The sequence below is a fragment of the Melospiza melodia genome, chromosome 5, assembly GCF_035770615.1.
Source record: "Melospiza melodia melodia isolate bMelMel2 chromosome 5, bMelMel2.pri, whole genome shotgun sequence".
Classification (NCBI taxonomy): domain Eukaryota; kingdom Metazoa; phylum Chordata; class Aves; order Passeriformes; family Passerellidae; genus Melospiza; species Melospiza melodia.
The window spans coordinates 83,989,332-84,009,742 of record NC_086198.1 but is presented as its reverse complement, the minus strand read 5'-3'; the positions used below and the strand labels follow the sequence as shown (position 1 = coordinate 84,009,742).

At 35.9% G+C, this 20,411-nt stretch overlaps 1 protein-coding gene across 7 annotated transcripts in view; it reads right to left on the bottom strand.

Moving 5' to 3' along the window:
• SLIT2 (slit guidance ligand 2) overlaps window positions 1-20,411 on the bottom strand; it is a 256,354-nt gene that overhangs the window by 105,359 nt on the left and 130,584 nt on the right. For all 7 annotated transcript variants that reach the window (XM_063157710.1, XM_063157711.1, XM_063157708.1 and 4 more), the window contains exon 5: window positions 1,909-1,980. In XM_063157710.1, coding sequence (XP_063013780.1) covers window positions 1,909-1,980 — 72 coding nt within the window. The remainder of the gene's footprint in view (window positions 1-1,908; window positions 1,981-20,411) is intronic.

Genomic DNA, 20,411 nt, shown 5'->3' with positions numbered 1-20,411 from the left:
GGGGTTTGTCTCTCCTCACCAAAGATTCTAGGAAAGGCAAAATAGCCGGATCTAGTTATATAAATGCTGTAGTAGAATCTACCCAACTCAACCCATTAATTAATTGGTCATTCTGCAGAGCAATTTTAGAGGGATCATGAAATTTTCAGATTAAGGGTTTGATTTTTTTTTTTTTTCCCTGGGACAATTAATGAGGAGATATCTGTAGTATTTATCCTATTAGAATAAAGAAAAAGTCCACAGATAGGGTTTGAAATTTGTGGCAATGCTATGGTGTTTATGATTTTATCTTTTTAAAATTATCTCCTAAAAAGAGAAGCACTTTAAAGGACACAGCTATTGTTTTATGCAAGTTTCAGACATAATTCAGGATCCTTAGCTTAAAAATTCACACTAAGATAAAAATTGTATCTCAGATAAAGATTAGCATCCTAATGCAGCTTTTAACTGGAATTTTCTTACAATATATAAGTACACCTATATTATAAACTACTACTTTGCCACTAAAATATTTTCAATGATGCTGCTAATTCTACAATATAAGTTCCTTTCTGTGACTATATAAATTTTCACATACAAAAGATCATGCAAAAAAATGCAGGCTTCTTGTAGCCAGACCTCTTTTTGACCATGCACAGTGGTGGGACTAGGTCTGAATAAAAACTCAAACTGTCAATTAAATAGAGTAAAAAAGCTACTTTGAGAATCACAAGCGCTTGCATGTTTTTGAACACAACAAAGCTGAACATAATGATGTTTTCCACTAAGGTATGACAGAATTTCATTGCAGGGAAGAACTGTAGTAGGCCAAATTCTTGGGCGTTCTGCTAAATCTTCAAAAAGACATTTTCCTCACCAATTTGTGTGCAGTGCTGCAGGCAGCAGAATGAAGTGGATTCTATCACAGGCAGACAGAAAAGTGAAGGGCTTCTTAGCCCATCCTCTCCTACTGAGGATACATCAATTGCTGTTTTCAAAGCAATACAACTAGAACTTTAATTAATAATTTTTTTTCAGCAGGAATAACATGAAAGCCTCCTATAACCTAATATTTCCCTATATTTATTGATACCACATTATATAGCAATCATATTTTTTCACAGCTGCATCCCTCTGGAAGCTCCATAGTCTTTCTGAAACCTATTGCATGTCCTCTGTCTTTGCTGGCTATTTGTAAGTGATGAGTCCTTGGCTTACAGCAGGTGTTGAAGCTTTTGAGTGAATAACTATTGTTTCCTACTACAGAAGTTCATCACAGTCTTCAGGTTGTTTGGCTTGTTCAACCCACTAAACTGCCTCACCACTCTGAACAGAAAGTAGAAAAGTTACTGCTTTGCTTTGTCTTGAAACTCACATATTTCCACATTTAGAAACCATAAGAATTCAAAACCTGTCCATGAACTTCAAAGTCACTATCTCCAGGAAAGTATCTTTCTTTCAGAAAAGACAATAGAAGAAAATTGAGCAAGTAAAACAGTCACACAAGTATAAAAACATATGCTAGCAAAACTAGGTAATATAGCATGACCTTTCTTTATGCAAGCAAACAAAAGACAAACTTTTAAAGCCAAGGCAAAATGATTTTTTCCACATGAAACCATAAAATATTTCAAATTGCCTGACATTCAAATATTTAACGCAGTTTCATAGACTAATAGTTACAATGCCATGTTGTCTTCAACTTACTTCAATTTTTTACATTTCCATAAGGCAATTTGAGGATGTTTAAGATCCATTAAAGTATTTTGCACAAACAAATGACATCAGTATGATGCAGATATTCCTTAAGCAGCTGTAACAGTTTTTAGAAAAAAGATATCTGATACAAAAAAAAAAAAAAAAAAAAAAAAGAGCACTGTATCTACAAAGCATTATCACCAGAATATATGGAAGGAAGAAAATACTTACAGATTTTTTATGTCTACTGCTCCTCGGAATGCCTTCCTTGGTATTGCTTGAATCTGATTTTCACTAAGATCACTAAGAAGAAAAATATAAATGTAAAAGTGCTATATATATTTAGTTTCATGTATAACAAAAAAAAAATTCAGCCATTATGGTTCAGTCAATATTTTCAATGAAGCTTATTTTATTACATTAACTGATTTGTAACTGAAGAAAAGAAGTAGCAATAACAGTCAAAATTGTTTATCTCTGTCACATTAGGCAGTTCCTTTAGAAAATAACAACATATATGCCAAAACATAAAAAAAAAAAATCCGGTAGAAGTGTTTTCACTTTTCAACCATTCCAAGTCCATGTTTGATGGTATATTCAGCTTCACGTAAGGAAGACAGAAATCCAGCAAATAGAACAAATAGTGAGCTATTGAGAAACAACAATGCAGCTGTGTAGTATCTGAGATCAATATGTTTCTGACTTTTGTTTCAGTGTCAAGCATCATATATTTTAAAAGAAGGAATTAAAATACATTCTGCAGGAGACATCTAATATTCCTCCCCAAAATCCCTGTACAATCAGTTGTATCATGTCATCTGGAATTATTATCTTTTACAAAAGAAAAATATTATTAAAATGCTTATAAAATTATTGTTCAGTAGTGTTTTTTTGCTGTAGGTATGAATAAACAGCCCTTTATTTTTTCTGAAATACAGACACATTTTTGTCCTTCACTGGTCAATACTGAAAATAAAATATAGAGAACTGAAGACAGTAGCAGAGGAGACAGAGAAAATGAAAAAAACCAAAAGCAAACTAGGATGCAGAACTTTTCATTTATGCTGTGCACTATTAACAGTGATGCAGTGCAATAGAAGAAGACCAGTACATGAAAGTCTTTATTGCTGTATCTATACCACATGCAGTTTGGAAGTTTTACCTCAGAGAATAGTTTGCTTCCCTGGGCCAAACACACCTATCACACATGGTACATGAATGTTTGAAGTTTTGCAAGGGGACCTATCTACCTTGCTGTATTAAAATTATGAAATCAGACCTTCTTTTGGAAACCTTCCAAGATGCAACTATCTATACACAATATGAGGAACACAATTATATGAAGAAGCTTTCTTAAACATCTGAATAAAAATGTACAAACAAATCAGGTGTGTACAGGAGTCTCTACACAGGGATTTTAAGTCCATTTGCACAGCAGTTCTCTTGTAGCTAACTAGATTTCATTTTGCTAAAACCAACCCAGGATCTTTACTCTAAAAGCACACCAAATGCAATCCAGATCCTAGCAGAAGTAAAGTTTCTTTACCTTGAGATTTGGAGACATCTTTAGAGGATGTTTTTCAGAAAGAATTTTTAGAGAAACAGTGCAAAACTTTGCACAGAATTAAGAGATGTAGTTCAGATTAAGTGAACAAGCAAGAATCATTAGATATAAGAAGTCATGCTTTTGATATATTCTTTCTCTAAAATGTAATCTAGCATGAGCTCATATTTCCAGTTCTGAGCAATCATTCCTGAAGATCCATTTCAGATTTATGAACTTGCAAAACACAATTTGAGGACTCTATAAAACCCCATTTTGCCCAACTTTAACAAAATTTATATAAATGTAATTATTTTGAATATAATTCCACATACATTGAAGCAATTTTGTATTATCCAATTCATTGTTAATTTATGGAAAATCACTTTATATTTACTAAATCTTTCATAGTTCATGCACCTAATTGCACTGCAATATCTTGCAAAGTATACTTAAATCTAGACGCAATTTTAGTATTATTAATCGTGTGTGAAAAAAGAGAATTTGTGAGCTGTGATTTAATTTTCAAGCCACCTAAGTAATCTTGAAATGGGATATGACTGTACTGCTCTGACAATAAATTCAGTGGCAATGAATGAAAAAGCAGCCTTCAGCATTTGTTACGGTAACATGATTTAACAGCCTACTTCCTTGGAGAAAAATTCCCTTATAAGCACAAAATGCAAATATCTATATTTACATTTCTGTCTAATTGACTAATACATTTTACCTGCATAAAAATTGTGTGTGAAGTGGCTAAGCTAGCAGTAGTGATTTGTATCATGACCAATGATTAGTTTATAACACAGATATATGTATATACCTACGTGAGCCACTGCTGTACTCGTAAATATTTACTGCAGGAGATAATGGGCAATGGTGCATTAAGCTTTTCATGGCATTTGATAGTGTATCATCACTCACCATTTTATATAATTAAAAAAAGTGAAAGATGAACAATATTGAGGCCGACTGCAAATTATTTTAAAAAATCTAATAGAGAATGTTAGTGGTCAAAATCTTTGTTTCCATGGGAAATTTTGGCACAAACGCAAGGACCTACAAGTGACAGCTACTGTGCCAGGTCCCTCTACAGCCAATACACAGAGCCATTGTGCACAGGTATGTCTGTGTGTATGCAAATGCAAAGGACACAGACAAACCAATTGCAGGCCAGATTTACTGCTGGGTCGGCAGAGTCAACACCATTTCCCTGCAGCACAAGCTCAAGCAGACTGAAGTATAGTGTTCCCTGGTAATTTTAGCTAATTTCAAATGTAAGCTACTTGACTGCAAAGGTTCCCAACCTTGCTGAACAAGGCATTGTTTAAAGCATACATTTAAATCTGGAGAGCTAAGTAAGGTTGGCAAATGCTGTTTCCCAAAAGTAATTTTTTTGCAATGCATCAGCTGGTTTGGGAAACTTGGAACTGTTTCTGTAACAAAAGTGTAAGTTCATTTCCACACTGCTAAATTGTACTTCTCATAAAGAATACTATTTTCCTTATAGCAGGAAAAATTTTAGTAATTATTTATTGATTGCTTCAAGTTCTTATCTACTCAGTGTAAAAAAACTTCCTTATAAAAACCTTGAGAAGCTTAAACAAACATTCAACTTTTTCTTCTTGCATAAATTACACCTACATTTCACAACTCAGAAGCTGCATGTGGTCTTTTTTATTGATCTTTGAACTCATTCCACCGCAATTCTTAGACTGCTCAAAAATAAAGGCCACAAGCAGCACAAGGCATATTGTGACTTTCATAGGAAATGGGGCAAAAATCTATTTTGTAGATAAAACCAGCCAATTTTGCACGCCATTAGATTACATTGATTTGACTTTGCAACTTATATTCTGTAGTGAAGAAAGGTGCAAAACTCCTTTTCAGCCTGATGGTCATTGTATTGCTGCACTTATAACTATGCAGGCATCATCTTCCATTTCAAAAATAGGCAGCCTTTGAATAGAGGCTCTATGATGGCAATTGATCCCCTTAAAATGAAAGAATATCTAAGAATATCTAAGAATATTTAAGCCAAGATCCAACAAAACATACTACTTTTATAAGACTAGATCTGTATTTTTTTTTTTAAAGGCATTAACCTGATTCACATTACAAAGTGTCAATCTGACCAAGATATTTTCACTGGAACAAATTATTCTCCATTAATATTACAGCCCAAGACCTTACATTAAAATCCAGAATACCTTTGGAACAGCAGAATTGAATAAAAAATACAGCTAGAGTGAAAAAGCCAAGGCTATGTGAGAATTTTTTTCTTTAATAGAGCACAATGATTTAGTGAGATATTTTGACAAATTCATCTTTATGCAGATTCTGGCTGTCATAGAGGCCTCTTTCAACTAAATTGTTCTTGACTCTATTGTATAATTCCTAGGGGGATATACACCAAATTATTAAGTCTGAAGGGGAGTACCTTAGACATTGACCTTTCAAGACAATTCCTCAGTGCAAATTCGTTGCCTTCATTGGTGTCATTCAGTGGTGGGCAGAGCACCTTTGTTCCTCGTCCCCTATTGCTCCCCCTTGCTCCAGATCCCCAAACCTGTGCCCAGGGCCAGGTGTAACTTCAGTCTCTCTGAATGTGAGATGTTCTCAAGGACAACTCTCGGATTCGTTCCCTCAGGTTAAAAGGTAGTACAGGGGTTAAATTGCAGATTGGCCCCAAAAGCCTCCTGGGTGAGGCAGAGTGGCAGCAGCTGACAGAGACTTTTTGAGGAGGCACAAATGAGCATTGCTGCTGCTCTAGATGCACAAACCAGCCTGGGCACAGTGGATTCTTTCAGATAAGTTTAAGATGTAAAAATGTCGAGCATTCTTCTGAGTTGTAATATTCTGGCTGCAGCCCCATTCTCCCAAATGCAAAAAAAGAAAACCAAATCCATAAAGCAAACAAAGCTGAATCCCACTGTAAGTGAAGATACATAGTGAAGAATGCACAAAGATTTCTGAATTTTTTCCCAACTGCAGCACTGTTTTGAAAAACTTGCATACTATTTTTTCTCTCTTTGAAGGTCAGGAGCATGTTTTTAAATCAAAGACTAAATATGCTGCATCTAAATAATTACTTTTTATAATTAATATCGTCTATACAAGCATTCAAACTCATCAATAAAAACAGAACAACTAGAGATTCTCTAAGATTTGTGATGAAGTAAATTCTGCAATTACCATGCTTATGTAAAATATAATTTATTTTTAAACAAACTGGATAATGGCAATTTACATGCAATGGATTCTGATAAGCACATATACCTCAGCTTTTAAACCAATTTCCAAAGATTAAAAATTTAATTTGGATATTCTGACAAAGCAACTTAACCTGTCTGATTTGAAATTATGGCTAAAAGAATGTAGATTTCTGCATTTCACAAACCAATGAACTAAGAAAAAAAATCAATAATAAAAACAACTCCATCAAAAAAAGTCCAAACACCTCTGCCCCACCCTTCCTCCCCCAACAGCTTCATTTTGTGCATGCAGACTTTTTTTCTCCAAGAATACATTGGTAATGAGAATGCATTTAGCTTGTGGAAATAGCAGCAAGACCTTGCCAAAAACCTTGTTACTACTGAATCCTTCCTAAGAACGGGATGGAAATGGTACAGTTATATTTATCATATTTACTGGTTAGGAGACAGAGGTGTATCAGGGAAAAAACCTCAAAGCTTGCAGTCCTGTGAACATTTGAAATTCATACCAATAGAAGATACTAACCTGTTCTCAGAAAAAAACCTTGACTTATATACAGTATTGCTTTCTTATCTGAAGATAAAGCCCTGAGATAACCCTAAATTAATGATCCTGATGGAATGTTTCAGCTCTTAAAAAATGCAAAGTACTGCATTGCAGTTATTTTATTACTCACCATGTATGGCTCTCAGCTGAATATCCTATATACCCTTAAAAGGAGTGCTCAATTTTTAATTATATAAATTGAAACATCACATAAAATATCTATATCATAAACTGTTAAGGCTGTATCACAGTTTTGTTGCGTGGCTAAATCATTGTTCGTTCTGAAACACTAAATCTTTTGAAGATGGCAAACCTGCTTGTAAATTTAATTACTTGTAATTTTATTTTCCTCAATGGTTTAACCTCCCTCTGTGTCTGACCACAGATATCATAAATCTATACTGCCATTCTGTACTTTGCAAAGTACTGAGTACTGGGAATGACTAATGTGTACTGATTTTTAAAGGAAAAGGCAGAAATATTCAGCCTAACTAAGTACTGAATTCTTACCAGTTTATTTATGCCAGTTTATAAAACCATCTCAGAAAGTGGGTATTTCATGACTAGTATCCTGATAATTATTTATGTATTCGTGACATGAATGAAGTAAGCCTTGCTAAGTACTTCTCCCTTACTGGAAAACAACACTTTTAACATTAGGTAACTATACTTTGCAGTAAATCCTCTATGCCTGTAGAAAGTGGCAAAGACTCATAGAAAATGAGACTACCAGGCCTTCAAAGAAATAAAAAGAATGAGAATTATTTAAATTATTGGACTGAAAACAAAATATATGAATTTGGACACGGGATTTCATTTGTAATACAAAGATGGTGAAAAAAAACAAACAACATATTTTTTAATAGGATAGTTCAGTTGAAAGGGACAATCATTACCTAGGTCAATCAGATTATTTTGATGGAACAAGTAACAACTTCTTTTTAGGAACATTACTGTACATTGATATATTAAGTATCAATTAGACATTTATCCTAAAACAGTAAAACTAACCAACAGTTAATTTATGAATATCAACTGGTCCTGTCCATTTCAGCTGTTTTTATTATCATTGGCTTTTTCTTCAGTACTGTTCAGTGTTCCTACAGTATTTCTGTATTTGAGTACCCCTTAAAAAATACAGGTGGCAGGGAGAAGACACCCCCTACCTATTCACTGGGAAGCTCCTTGCAGAAAGAGCCTGTGAAACATGCTCTGGCACAGGCTGCTCGCTGGATTCTAGACTGCATGAAGATATCTGTGAGGTCTTGCATGGTCCGAGATACTTCTTCAGCCACAATCACATTAATGAGGCAGGCTATCTAAAACCTCAAAGCTATTCCAGATCAAGAACCAAGAGTTATTATTTACTCCCCTGGCTTTGATCTTAGGGAAAACAAAGAGCTCTGCCTCACTGGGAGGCACTGAAAACACCAGCAGCAAAATCTGAGATATGGAAGGTGTGAATATGCTGCAACATGACAGCATAAGACAAGGGAGCCACAGCCCCAAGTTTCAAGTGTTTCAAGTGAAATGTTTCCAGAGAAGTATGGCAAAAGGTTATTTCACGTTATCATGAACACTGGCAGCTGTCTCTGTTTGCAAAGCTGCCATAGCCATGGGCTTTCCAATGCAAAGAGCAGAGAATGAAATGCCAAAGTAGATTTTTTATGTTTCACTGGATCTCTGACTTGGATTTCATTTCTAAAATGACAGTTTTCTACTTTCAAAATTTGAATAAACACATTTTTCTACTCTGTATTAGGTGTCATGTTTTAACATGGAAAACTTCTGATCAGATGGGTTTTTTCCTACTGATGAAACTTCATTTATCACTATACAACCAAACTGCAAAGTTCCAGCATGCCTAGGAATTTAATCTAAGACCTTTTCTGAATGCTACAGAGGCATGCTTTGACAACCACAAGTTTTATTGTATCAGGATAAAGCACATAAGTGTGAAAATTATTTTCAAAACTATGTAATCAAAAAATCAAAGCAAAGTACAAAGTCATCAAGAATACAGATGCCACTGAAAATTGTGGTGTTAATGCAGGGGGAGCATCCTGGAGAGACAGCTCCTTTAAATCAGTAGCTCAGGTGAACTGAAGCTACTGAAGCCTATCAGGAATTCCATCATGGCAGCAATATATCATATTGTAACACGAGCTTACTAAACAAACACAAATGATTAATTATAACAGAACATTTTTTTTTATCCCATGTTCAGCAAATACATTAATATATGCAGACAACTAAATACCCTTCCCATCAGTCAAGTGAGGCTTAGCCAGTTAATTGTTGGAATACTGACATATGCTTGGCTTTAACTTTATACAGTTACTACTGTATGGCATCACTTATTCATGAAGATAATCTTATACCCAAATGGCTTGTCATGTCCTTTTAGTAGGCATAGCTTTCTGGCAGATCTACAGATCTATTATGATGGAACAAGAAAATGTTTAAAAATATATAATTAAAAATTCAGTCTAAACTCTTGTTCTGAGAAAGCAAAACAAACAAAGAAACAAAATCAAACAATCAAAAACTGCTGTACCATTATTCTTTGACTGTGAAATAAATTAGTTAGCTTCCTATTAATTTCAATGGTTTTATTCTTCTGTTCTTTAGTAAAACAATCTTTGCAGCGATTTCTCTTCATATTGAAGACACAAAAGGTGTCCAATAATACCAGCAGTAGCTAATAGGTCTCTACAGCACATATATATCCCCTCATGAAGATAAAACCTATAAATTCTAATTTCAAACATTAGTTCTGTAAATCATTATTGCTGCTGCTTCCCATAGGAGGATTAAAATTTCATGTATTAGAAAGCTACTATTAACCTCCTTTTACAGATGGGGAAACCAAGGCATACATAGCAGCAGCAGCATGGATCAGTACCATGCTGAGGAGCACAAAACTGATGAGAAAGATTTAGATGACAGAATTTCAGGTTCTCTCTGCATCACTAATTTCCATTTGCTCTGCTGACTCCCTAGAGATTCAGATGCTGCACACAGTAGGCACAGAACCTATTCTCACGCTAAAGCAGGATCACTCCCTGGGCCATGGTGTGCTACATTGCCCAAGTGAATATTTCACATTTCACAACACAGGGCAATCTTCACTGCAACACGGACTGAATGGTTAGAGTCACTGCAATTCCCATGGTAAGGAATGCTTTCTTTTTCCCTAAGAATATTCAGACTAAATTTCCCTGCCCACTTTCATGTCTCATTTTTTAATGATAGCACTTTTGATTATATCATTCATGCTTCTTTCATTCTTAATGCTTGAGGTTTTTTAAATGTCATCCATTTATAAATCTGTTATGGAATCAAAATGTACTTCTTATTATAGCTTTTGGCATACTATTATCTGCATTATTTCAGCATTATATCTTTTAATCCACTTTATCTATTTATTTATTTAAGAAGAGAGATCATTTATGTATTACAGAACATAGACAGCAAAAGAGAAAAAGTAACACACTACACAATAGTAGGACTGGTAGCCTCCAGAGTTTATCAGTACCTTCAACCTTAACATTTAGTTTAAGTCATCCAAAATTTGAATTCCGATACTTAGTGATAATCTTCTTTCTTTTGTTTGAGAAACAGCCTGACTCTTTACAGCCATGCAATATAATGCATAACATATTTATAATTTTTAGTATTAGTAATCAATGATTTCTAAATCTAAATAGCACAGAGTACAAGTACTAGACCGTTTACTTTTTAATAGGAATACATTTTGGGTTTGGACCAAGCCAAAACGTCCAATCTCTGTCTTGGCAGAAAAGTTAACCCATGGGCTGCAAAATCAATTCCACTCTACAATGTGTCCAAAAGGGTACTTAAATCAATTTGTATGCTTTGATACTACTGAAAATAATTGCTTAAGGAGATTCACCATTTATTCTTTATTTTGCTAGAGTGGTCTAGCAGGGAAAATGCTAATTGTGCAATAAAATAGGAGTATTAGGACCACACATGAATTTTATTGGAGCCTTAGAAATTATTTTTGAAAAGGAAAGCAGTCTTTAATAGCCTGTTCCACTAAATTAATACATAATTCTCTTTTGTTTAGACTACAAAATCCCCAAAACAAAACAGGAGAGAAACTACATGTTGTAGCTCCTAAAGAGGAAAGGACCACCCACAGTTTCAGAGAGAATTGCAATACTACTTCAAATTTGGCTTTGGCATAATCCTTTTCATAAAAAAAAAAAAAAAAACCTTGAAGCTCTTAAGAAGTCCTCACCTCCTAAAGAAAAAAGCTGACAAATCTTTATCCTCCATACAGTCTCAAATTGGCCAAGCTGCAGGAAGGCACTGAGTGACATTTTACTGACTTATCATGCATCCCCGATAGCACTGCGATTGCTGCCAGGGCCCAGGCCAGCACAGCTGTGCTGTGTGAGGGCAGTGCTGACCTACAGCCCCGCTTGGAGCTTGCAGAGTGCAAAATGACTTTTACCCATGTGGATGCATATGTGTAAAATATGCATATGGGTGCTGGGGCTGCGCCTCAGGTGCTGTGTCCTGCTGTGCTCTGGGCTCTGCAGCACAAAAAAGGCATTGAGGGGCTGGAGAGCATCCAGAGGGCAACTGGGGGTGCTGAAGGGTCTGGGGCACAGCCCTGCTGAGGAGCAGCTGAGGGAGCTGAGGGTGTTTAGCCTGGTGAAAAAGAGGCTCAGGGAAAACCTTATTGCTCTCTGTGACTGCCTCAAAGGAGATTGGACAGGTGGGGATCAGTCTCTTCTCCTGCATAACAAGGGACAGGACAAGAGGAAATGGTCTCAAACTGTGCCAGGGGAGGTTTAGGTTAAGCACGGGTTTCATTCATGGATTTTCCTCTCCTTTCCCTTTAGCAGGTTGGAATTGAAGGAAAAGTAAAAATAACAAATCTTTATGTGTCATTTTTTCATACAAGGCCACAAAAGAGTGTTTCTATGTAGGCAAAGGGTAAAGATTCTGCTATTTTCATTTTACTGGGCTCTGATAGGTGATTTGGTGATTAATCTTTAATCAACTATTACACTTGACAGACTTGAAAATGTTAAGAGCTTTAAAAGAATAAAACAAGATTCTGCTGGGTAACTTTCACTTCTTCTGGTACATTAGACACTCAGCATATGCATGGCTGAAACATCCATTTGGCTTGGCTGGGGATCTGCTCACATTAAGAATAGATGAGATGGCATATTTAATTTTCCAAAAGACCTCTTCAACAGTATCTAAAAAAATCTATCACTACTTTTCCCTGTAACAAAACTTCTTTTTTAGAACAAGTTTGCAGCTGTCAACATGTCTTTAATATTTAATATTGTTTCACCTGCTGTGGAATTGAAACTGCAAGCACTTTCAGGAACTGATTGAAAGGTTGTCTGGTACATCGTCTAGTATCACTACACAGCCTACAACCCTGTATATTCTCTTCTGAAATACCACTCAGAAAGCTGTGGCAATTCCTGTTTCTTCAAAACAGAGCAGAGTAGACTCCTGATCCAATCCCATTATGCAGAGCTGCAATTCCAATACAGACAAGTAATAATTACATCCCTGGACACGGACATTTTTCATGAAGTATAGCTCCAAACTTTTACTCTGATAATAACCTGAGTAGTTCAAGTGTTTCCTAGCAGTAAAACTAACCTTGAACAATTTGTCAAGGGACAGGGGAAAATTTGGAGAGCAAACTAGAAAAGATCTTGTGGACCATTAATGTTCAATATCACTGTGCTCACTCTTCCTGCATTTGAGCTGAATGATGCAATTTGGGGATTGTCTCTCGAGATGGCCTGATTGCTTGGTAGGACAGATTTATTGTACAGTCTTAGCTTTATATGATATGTGTAGGTGCCTAATATATATGAAGCACTGATACTTCAGGCTTTAAGGCTGTTGCTTGTCAGTGCCAAAAACTATGCTAAAACAGTGGAAGAAACCAAAGCAAATTATTATAAGGATTACCATGGATGATTAAAAAAACCTGTCAACAGCTAAGCTGCAATCATTGCTACTTATCAAGGTGACCAATTTTATATGACTATTTTTTCTGGTCTTCATCCATCTGCTTATACCCATGTGTCATTTCTTAGACTGTAATATCTTTCACGGAAACTTTTTTGTTTTACTGGGTGCTGTTTGGTGGTATTTTTCTTATTCTGTGTAACAAAGTATTGTGACTAGCACCACTGGGCTTCTGGACCAAAGAACCAGGACTTTAGGCTTTTCTTTGAGAAAACTATAAACGAAAGGACAAGGAACAGATGTTTGTGTTATCCTCCTCGTCACTGAAAATGAACTATACAACAGTATAACAAGCTCAATTATTTGAGTAATGGAATGACTGGATTTCTTTGTTTATTCTATTTCTTGTGTGCTACATATGTGCTGGTTAATACAAGTCAATTAAAGCTCTTAGGAGAAACAATAAATTGTTGAGAAACTTCAGGGCAGTTACTGATACATACATTCAGGAACTCTGGAAGTAAAACTTCCTATTGACCAGGATTAAATTATTTTAATACTCTAGCTGTGCATCCCAGAAGTGTCAAGCCTCAAGTTTCTTCTGTTCAAGGGCTCCAAGATTTTCTTTCTTCTTGACCCTGCCTTCTCCTTCTGTGACTGCTCCAGCCTTTTCCCCCAAATTTCCGTGACCACAACTTTTTCCCTTTCAGTGCCATACAAAGAATCAGAATTTCAAGAGGTATTTTCCTCTATTCAAAGGAGCTGACAATACAGCAGAGGCAGTACAACTGGTCTGTATAACAAGAAAAGTGCATCCTAGCTGGATTCAGAGAAAAAACCTCATGAAATTGGTAAAAAATGTATGCAAGAAATAAAAAGAAAATACACCGTTCCAGAATGAATTAATCACAACTAATTTCTTAATCTTAAAATGAACAACCATGGCTAAGAAACTGAATCAGAGTGCTCCATTCCACATTTCAAGAATGTGAAACATCCCATTTCTTCTTAATAGCCCTGTCTGTATGCTGTTGCCATAATACCAGTATGTAAATTACATTAAAATGTTCTGGGAAAAATTACTTTGTGCAAAATGGAATTTAGTATTTTTTATAGAAAAGCTTAAATTTTATTGCAACTTCTGCCACATTTATTCCCTTTTCCTCCTCAAACTTTCAAAAAGATTCAGCTGCTTGCACTAGAAATAATTTCCATTCAGACATTTTTTTAAGCTTGAAGTCTACAAAGTTGACTTTCTGTTCCAGGACTGCACTTTTCCACTGACAGCATCAAAAAGTAGCTGCTCTTAATTGCACTTTAAAAACCCATCCTCCCTCTTTTCAGATGTTTTTTCTCCATCTGTATGTTTTCAAGCCTTCCTTGTTCAAATTGCTAAATTCTTTCCCTTCAACCAATATCCATACTCTCCTAAGTAGCTGATGGAGCTTTTTCCCAAGTAAAACCCCACTGAGAAACCCCAAAAATTAGGGTAAAGAGGGATTGCATGGGGGATGTGGTGGTTTTTTGTTGTTGCTTGAGGGTTTTTTCACCCAGGAGGATGGGTGCTGTGTTCTGCTATATGAGGGCACACGAGGCAGCTGGATGGGATGGATGAGAGTTGGGCAATTGCAAACCAATGAGAGCACAGCACACTCAGGATGAGCAAGGGTGACACTGATGTCTCCATTCACAAGATTCTACACACTCCTGCAGTGAGACAATGGGTAATTTCAGAAAAGAGAGGTCCAGGTGACTACATACATACTGAGAACAGTTATGGTAATGGGAAAAGAGACTAATAAATTTACTTTAAAAAACCCCTAAACACAAACCAGCAAACAATGCATAAGCTTCCCTATTGCTTGAGGACTAATTCAGAAACATACTATAAAATGTTTAAATGCTTAGATTGACTGCATTTTTTTTGAAGCATAAAAGTTAAAAAGGGATTTAAGAAATAAGGCTAAATACAAGAACACATGGCATAGTGCCTGTATCAATAATAGCCACTAAATAGATCAAGATCTCAGCACTATACAGCCAAGCTTTTTGCTAAGGCATTCAGTGTGAATCCATTTGTGCTTCTAGGGAATTCAGGAAGACTTCCACCAGCTCAGAAATCCTAGGACATGCATCTTACAACAGCAGGAGCATCTTTAACTCACTCTTTTAACTGAGTATGAACAGATCTCCTCTTAGAATGGGACTAGCTCTGAGGTGATTGAATTCAAACGATATTTACACAGATAGCTGAGAGGGTGTGAGAATTTCCTTCTCTATTGGCTCCACTGCACTTGCTATCTGTTGCCATATGGCTAATTCCTTCTCATGCTTATTCTTCTGTTTCAGTTCATATTACAGTATACTCTTTTTACAGACCTGCAGCTTCAAACATCTGTAGCAAAGGTCCCAGGAATTGATTTAGAGGCTGAAACACAAGCATATCCAATCCTGCTCCTACACAAGGCTATATATCTTTGTTGGAAGACTGACACATGGTCCCCACATGCATCAGTGATAACACAAGTCTGCCAGGCACAGATGTACTTATAGCTCCAGAGAGATGCAATCTAATGATGGATAGGAATAACCCAATCATACCAACATTTGTATTTGTAAACCCCACCTAGTGCTACAGACAATATGTCTACATTTCACTGCCACATTTCTTCAAAGATATCAAGATGTTCCTAAGGTATGACAGGCACATGATGCAACTTAATGGTATGTAAAATAGGGAGACTGCTTTCTGAAGCACAACTTCATAGTTGGAAGTTCTAAAAATTAATTGCTCTTCTGGAAAACCCAATGAAAATTAAATTAAATTAGATACTGGAACTTTTTCATTAGAAGGCTCTGGCAAAATAAAGTTAATAGATGGAAAGCTTTCTGCAATTAAAAGTGACAGGTGCATTGCTTTCTCTCAGCTTTTAAATCACATCTGTCAAAAAGCCTACTAAAATACATTTTTTAAGCTCCTTCCAATCTACTCAACTTTTTTGAATCAAAATACTGTGGAATTATTGAAGATATATCACTTAAATCACAGCTTTACAGCAGTAAAGAACTAAAATTTCTATAGAGTTATACATCTAACATATTTAGGACAATGTATTAAATCACAAAGTAACTGTGTCTCCTGTTCCCATTCACTTCATTTGTCAGCATGATTTCCTGCTTCAATTCCTAACCACTGCACAAGAAACACACAACTTCATTTCCCTAATTTAAAACCAAGTTGATAGTAAATTCAGAATTCAGGCCAGTCACAACTGTGTTTGAATTATCTATTCCATGGGTTTAAGGTGATTTAGGAGAGAGATGGTTAACAGTATCTACTCCTTTGAAGAAACTTTTTCTTCAAAGTGTCCTGGAAAGTGGCAGAAAAATTTGAGGCCAGGTTTTGCTGTGCTTCTTAAAAGTGAAATTATTTTCAATGAACATGTGTTCCAACAGTGGGAGCAAAACCACTTACTGCACATCTTCCCCCTGCCCTTCAGACATACCTGAGCCAATCCTCTACCTCTCATTCCTTGCTCACAAAAACGGAGTGTTTAAGCCCAAAAGGCAAAAATCTCCAAATTCTCAAATTATTATTCCCAGGTTTTTGGTTTTTTTTTTTTTTTTTTGGGTTGTGGTTTTTTTTTTTTTTTTTTTTTTGGCTGTGGTTTTTTGGTTGTTTGGTTTTTTTTCATTTTCTTTTACTTGCTGTCTTTTGTTGGGCTTTTTTTTGTTTGTTTTGTTGGCTCTTTTTTTAAAATTGACAACCAACCCTAGTTTTCATAGGTTAGTAATTAAGTTTACTTAGGGAATGCTTCTCATCCCCACTAATTCTGAAAATAAACAAAAGCATTACTCTTCAAAGTAATAAGGATCCTAATTATCAGCTAAATGTAAAGCTGTTAAACATTGTAAGATAACCTGTGACAATATGAATTGTATAGGCTATGGCACAGCGCCTTCAAAGACACAGGATGGAAAATTACACTAACTCAGTTAAACATAGCTCTTACGAACCACAAACATACAAATAATCTCATCCCAATTCAGGAGAGCACTGAAGCATGCACAATTTAATGTATGTGCTTAAATCCCATCGAATTCATTGCATCTACTCACAAGTTAAGTGTTAAGCGTGTGATGAAATGTATCTTTGAATCACAAACTACTTACAGAAAACCAGTTTAAATGAACATATTTAAATTACAGACTTCCCTAATTTAAGCATATGTGAAAAAAGACAAAATTCTCCTGAGATGAGGAAACAGAACAAGAAAAATAAGGAAATTGTTTTCTGTAATCCATCTATAAATTTTCATCATGCCCCATAATGAACTATTGTGACACCAAAACTAGTATTTCAGACAACTGGACCATGCACAAGTCCTTAATATAATTATCTTTTATATTTAACAAAACTCAGGTGTTAGGTGCTGCTTTTTGAGTTTTCTTTGAGGAATGGGGGTGAATCTTGCCAAGTTCTCGGTTACTATTGTAAAAAAATAATTTGTAAACTGCAAAGTCTCACATGCTTCTCCCTAGCACTCCCTAGCATCAAGGGATTTTCTTCAGAGATAGAAATCTCTTCAGTGGCCAGGTAGATGAAAGCTTTGAGGTGGAAGGTCAGTATTTCAGGAAGACTGACCATTCAACACAATACTATACTTCCAAATTCTGTGCCAGGTCTGCATCCCTGTAGAATACCACAGGAACTGTGCTATCAAGAACAGAATTCTGAGGAGGAATCAAAAGCAGTTAACATATACACTGGAGGAGTATATATATTACAGGAAAAGTAAACAGATAAGGATTCATCCCTGACTTGCAACTGAGTAAGTCTGAGAGCTGAACTGCAGTGCTACTGAGTGCTTCACATATGTAAACTAAAAATACACTAAAACCATCAAAGGAGCCAAGGTGTCATGAGGACATGTCTACAAACATTGGCTCCAAACAGGGAAATATTTAAATATTTTCCCTTCGTATCAATTTTAAGTAGACTGTGGGTGAGAATGAAAGGTCTGCAATCTGTGAAAAAGAAAAGATCAAATTCAGCATTCAGCAGGGATGCAGAATATCTAATTAAGCCCTGGATCTGCAGGGTTTTTTTCAGTTTCTCTTCCATATCTGTTTTGCCCTCTGTTAACCATCTTCACATCCATATCTATAAATAATGAAAATAAGCCAAAGTTTCCTCACTGGTATGTTTTACATAAATATCTGAATGGAAAATATGTCCAGAACTTTAACAAGCTATATTAATTGAATAGTTTAAACAAACTTAAAAGATCATATAGAAATAATTACTTGAAAGAAGGTATTAGATAACCCTATTTTAAATAGAATTTAAAATACTGGTACCTTAAGGAATAGGACTTACCAGACACAAAGCCAGCATTCAAAACATACAAAGTGAAATCTGTGTGTTGGTGATATTGATTTTATTCAGGTGTTAAGTCTAAGCTTAAAAATAAATGTTCTGATGAACTTTAAGATATTTTTTTTCCTTTCCTTTAACCTATCTGAAATTTCATTATACATAATTACTATTTATAATACTAAGTAACACACATCTTTATACAGATCAAGAAGAAGAGTCATACATAAACTTCTGCATACCTCTACTACTTTCTGCTTGTTGGGTTCTCTTGTTTTGATTCTACTTTTTTAATTAGGGACATATCACTTCCAGTGGGAAATCTATGAAAACAAATATATGTATGGTACAATGCCTGTCCTGAAGAACCAGAAAACATCTCACAGTGCCTGTTTTCCACAATATTTTTTAATATGCATGATTTCCTTTTCCATACATACAATAGGAAGCAACACAAAATAGAGATTCCCAGAGGCAGAAATGACATGTTAGCTTGCAGTTGTGAAAAAAAAAAGCACAGAAAAAGCATTTGAACAACAAAGAGAAACTGACTTGTTTTTTTAAAAAATAAAATCAGAATAAACCTGTGTGTAAATGTGTTTAACAGTGAAAATCACAACAGCCAGGATTACAGTATAAGGATTTCACACTGCTGCCAGGTAGGTACATGTCCAATAGTGAATGTCTTTGTCTTCCTCACATTTATGAACAGATAAAGATTATAGTAATAAATCCCCATGCTGAAATACAACTGAGACTAATCTCAAGATTAGGAATTTAATCTCCATTAGAAATAAGATATAGGTATTTAAAATGAATAGGAGGTCAATTTGCTACAAGCAACATGACATTCTGTATTGTTCTGTATTGTATATGCAGTGCATACTCCTGCACAACTGCTGAAGTGTGTTAAAACTTACAAGCTGACACAAAAATCAACAGATTAAAAGAGGAGTTTCATTAAAAGAAACCAAATGTGTCAGCAACCATCTTCAAGTTGAATTTTGGTCATACAGCTCCCTGGCTTTTTTTTTGCTTTGCTTTTCTAACTAGTTCCCCTATGGATTAACCTCTTCTCACCTCTGGTTGTATATACACTGCAAGATAGAGCTGCTGGACAGTTCATTAGAGAAGCTCCTGCTGTTTCTTCCACTGGAGAGGAGGGACCTCTAAGTTATCATACACAGGCAGGCCCAAGTCGACATGTCTTCTAACAACTTCTGGCAGCTTTGATCACGCTGGTGGTTCATACAAGTTTCACAGGGGGAAAAAAAAAAATAAAAAAAATGCAGGAACTTTGAGGCATTTCCTGCTACTCCTTTGGAAACCAAACACCATCCCTCAGTAATTCATGCACCATTCTAGTATCACCGGGTGGGGGCAGTGGGGGGCTGGATGTGGGGGCTTTTTCTGTCTGCCACACCTTAAACGGGAAAAAATATATTTAAATGAAACACTTAAATGCAGTGCTTGAAAAATTATGCTTTAGATGATTCCTAGACAGATGTTGAAACATTAAGTTTTTTGATTCAATATTTCCCTTGCCTGTTTCTGAGATGTTATCCACCCCAAGGTTTACAAGAGGCATTGCTTTTACAGCCTCAGCTTTGTAAACTGCTAGAGGCTGCCTCACTTTTCTAGAAATGCTCTACGTGGCATGGTGGCAAAGAAACTTAAATTGCACTTAAGCACTTGAAACCTTCATATCCAGCAATGCTTCCCACTGCTCAGCTCGGTCTCTTTTCTTGACACCTCTGGTGGCCAAGCCAAAAAAGTCAACGGTCTGCAGCAGTGAATGAATACTCCAGGATCCTTTCATAATGGTGTAGCTGATTGAAGCTCTGTTTGAGAGGCCTTACCTCATTTCCCACACATTTTCTGACCCATTTTGTCCGCCTTTCTCAGAGGGGTTTTGCCTGTTATATTGTGGGCTAAGCAGTAAACTAATTATCCCGTTCAAATCCCTTTGCAACGCCTCTAATCCTATTAGTTATAAGAATGTGTGAATACTGATTGCACAACTTAAAACAGGGAGAAACAGAAAAAGAGACAGAGGCAGAGGGAAAAAGCCAA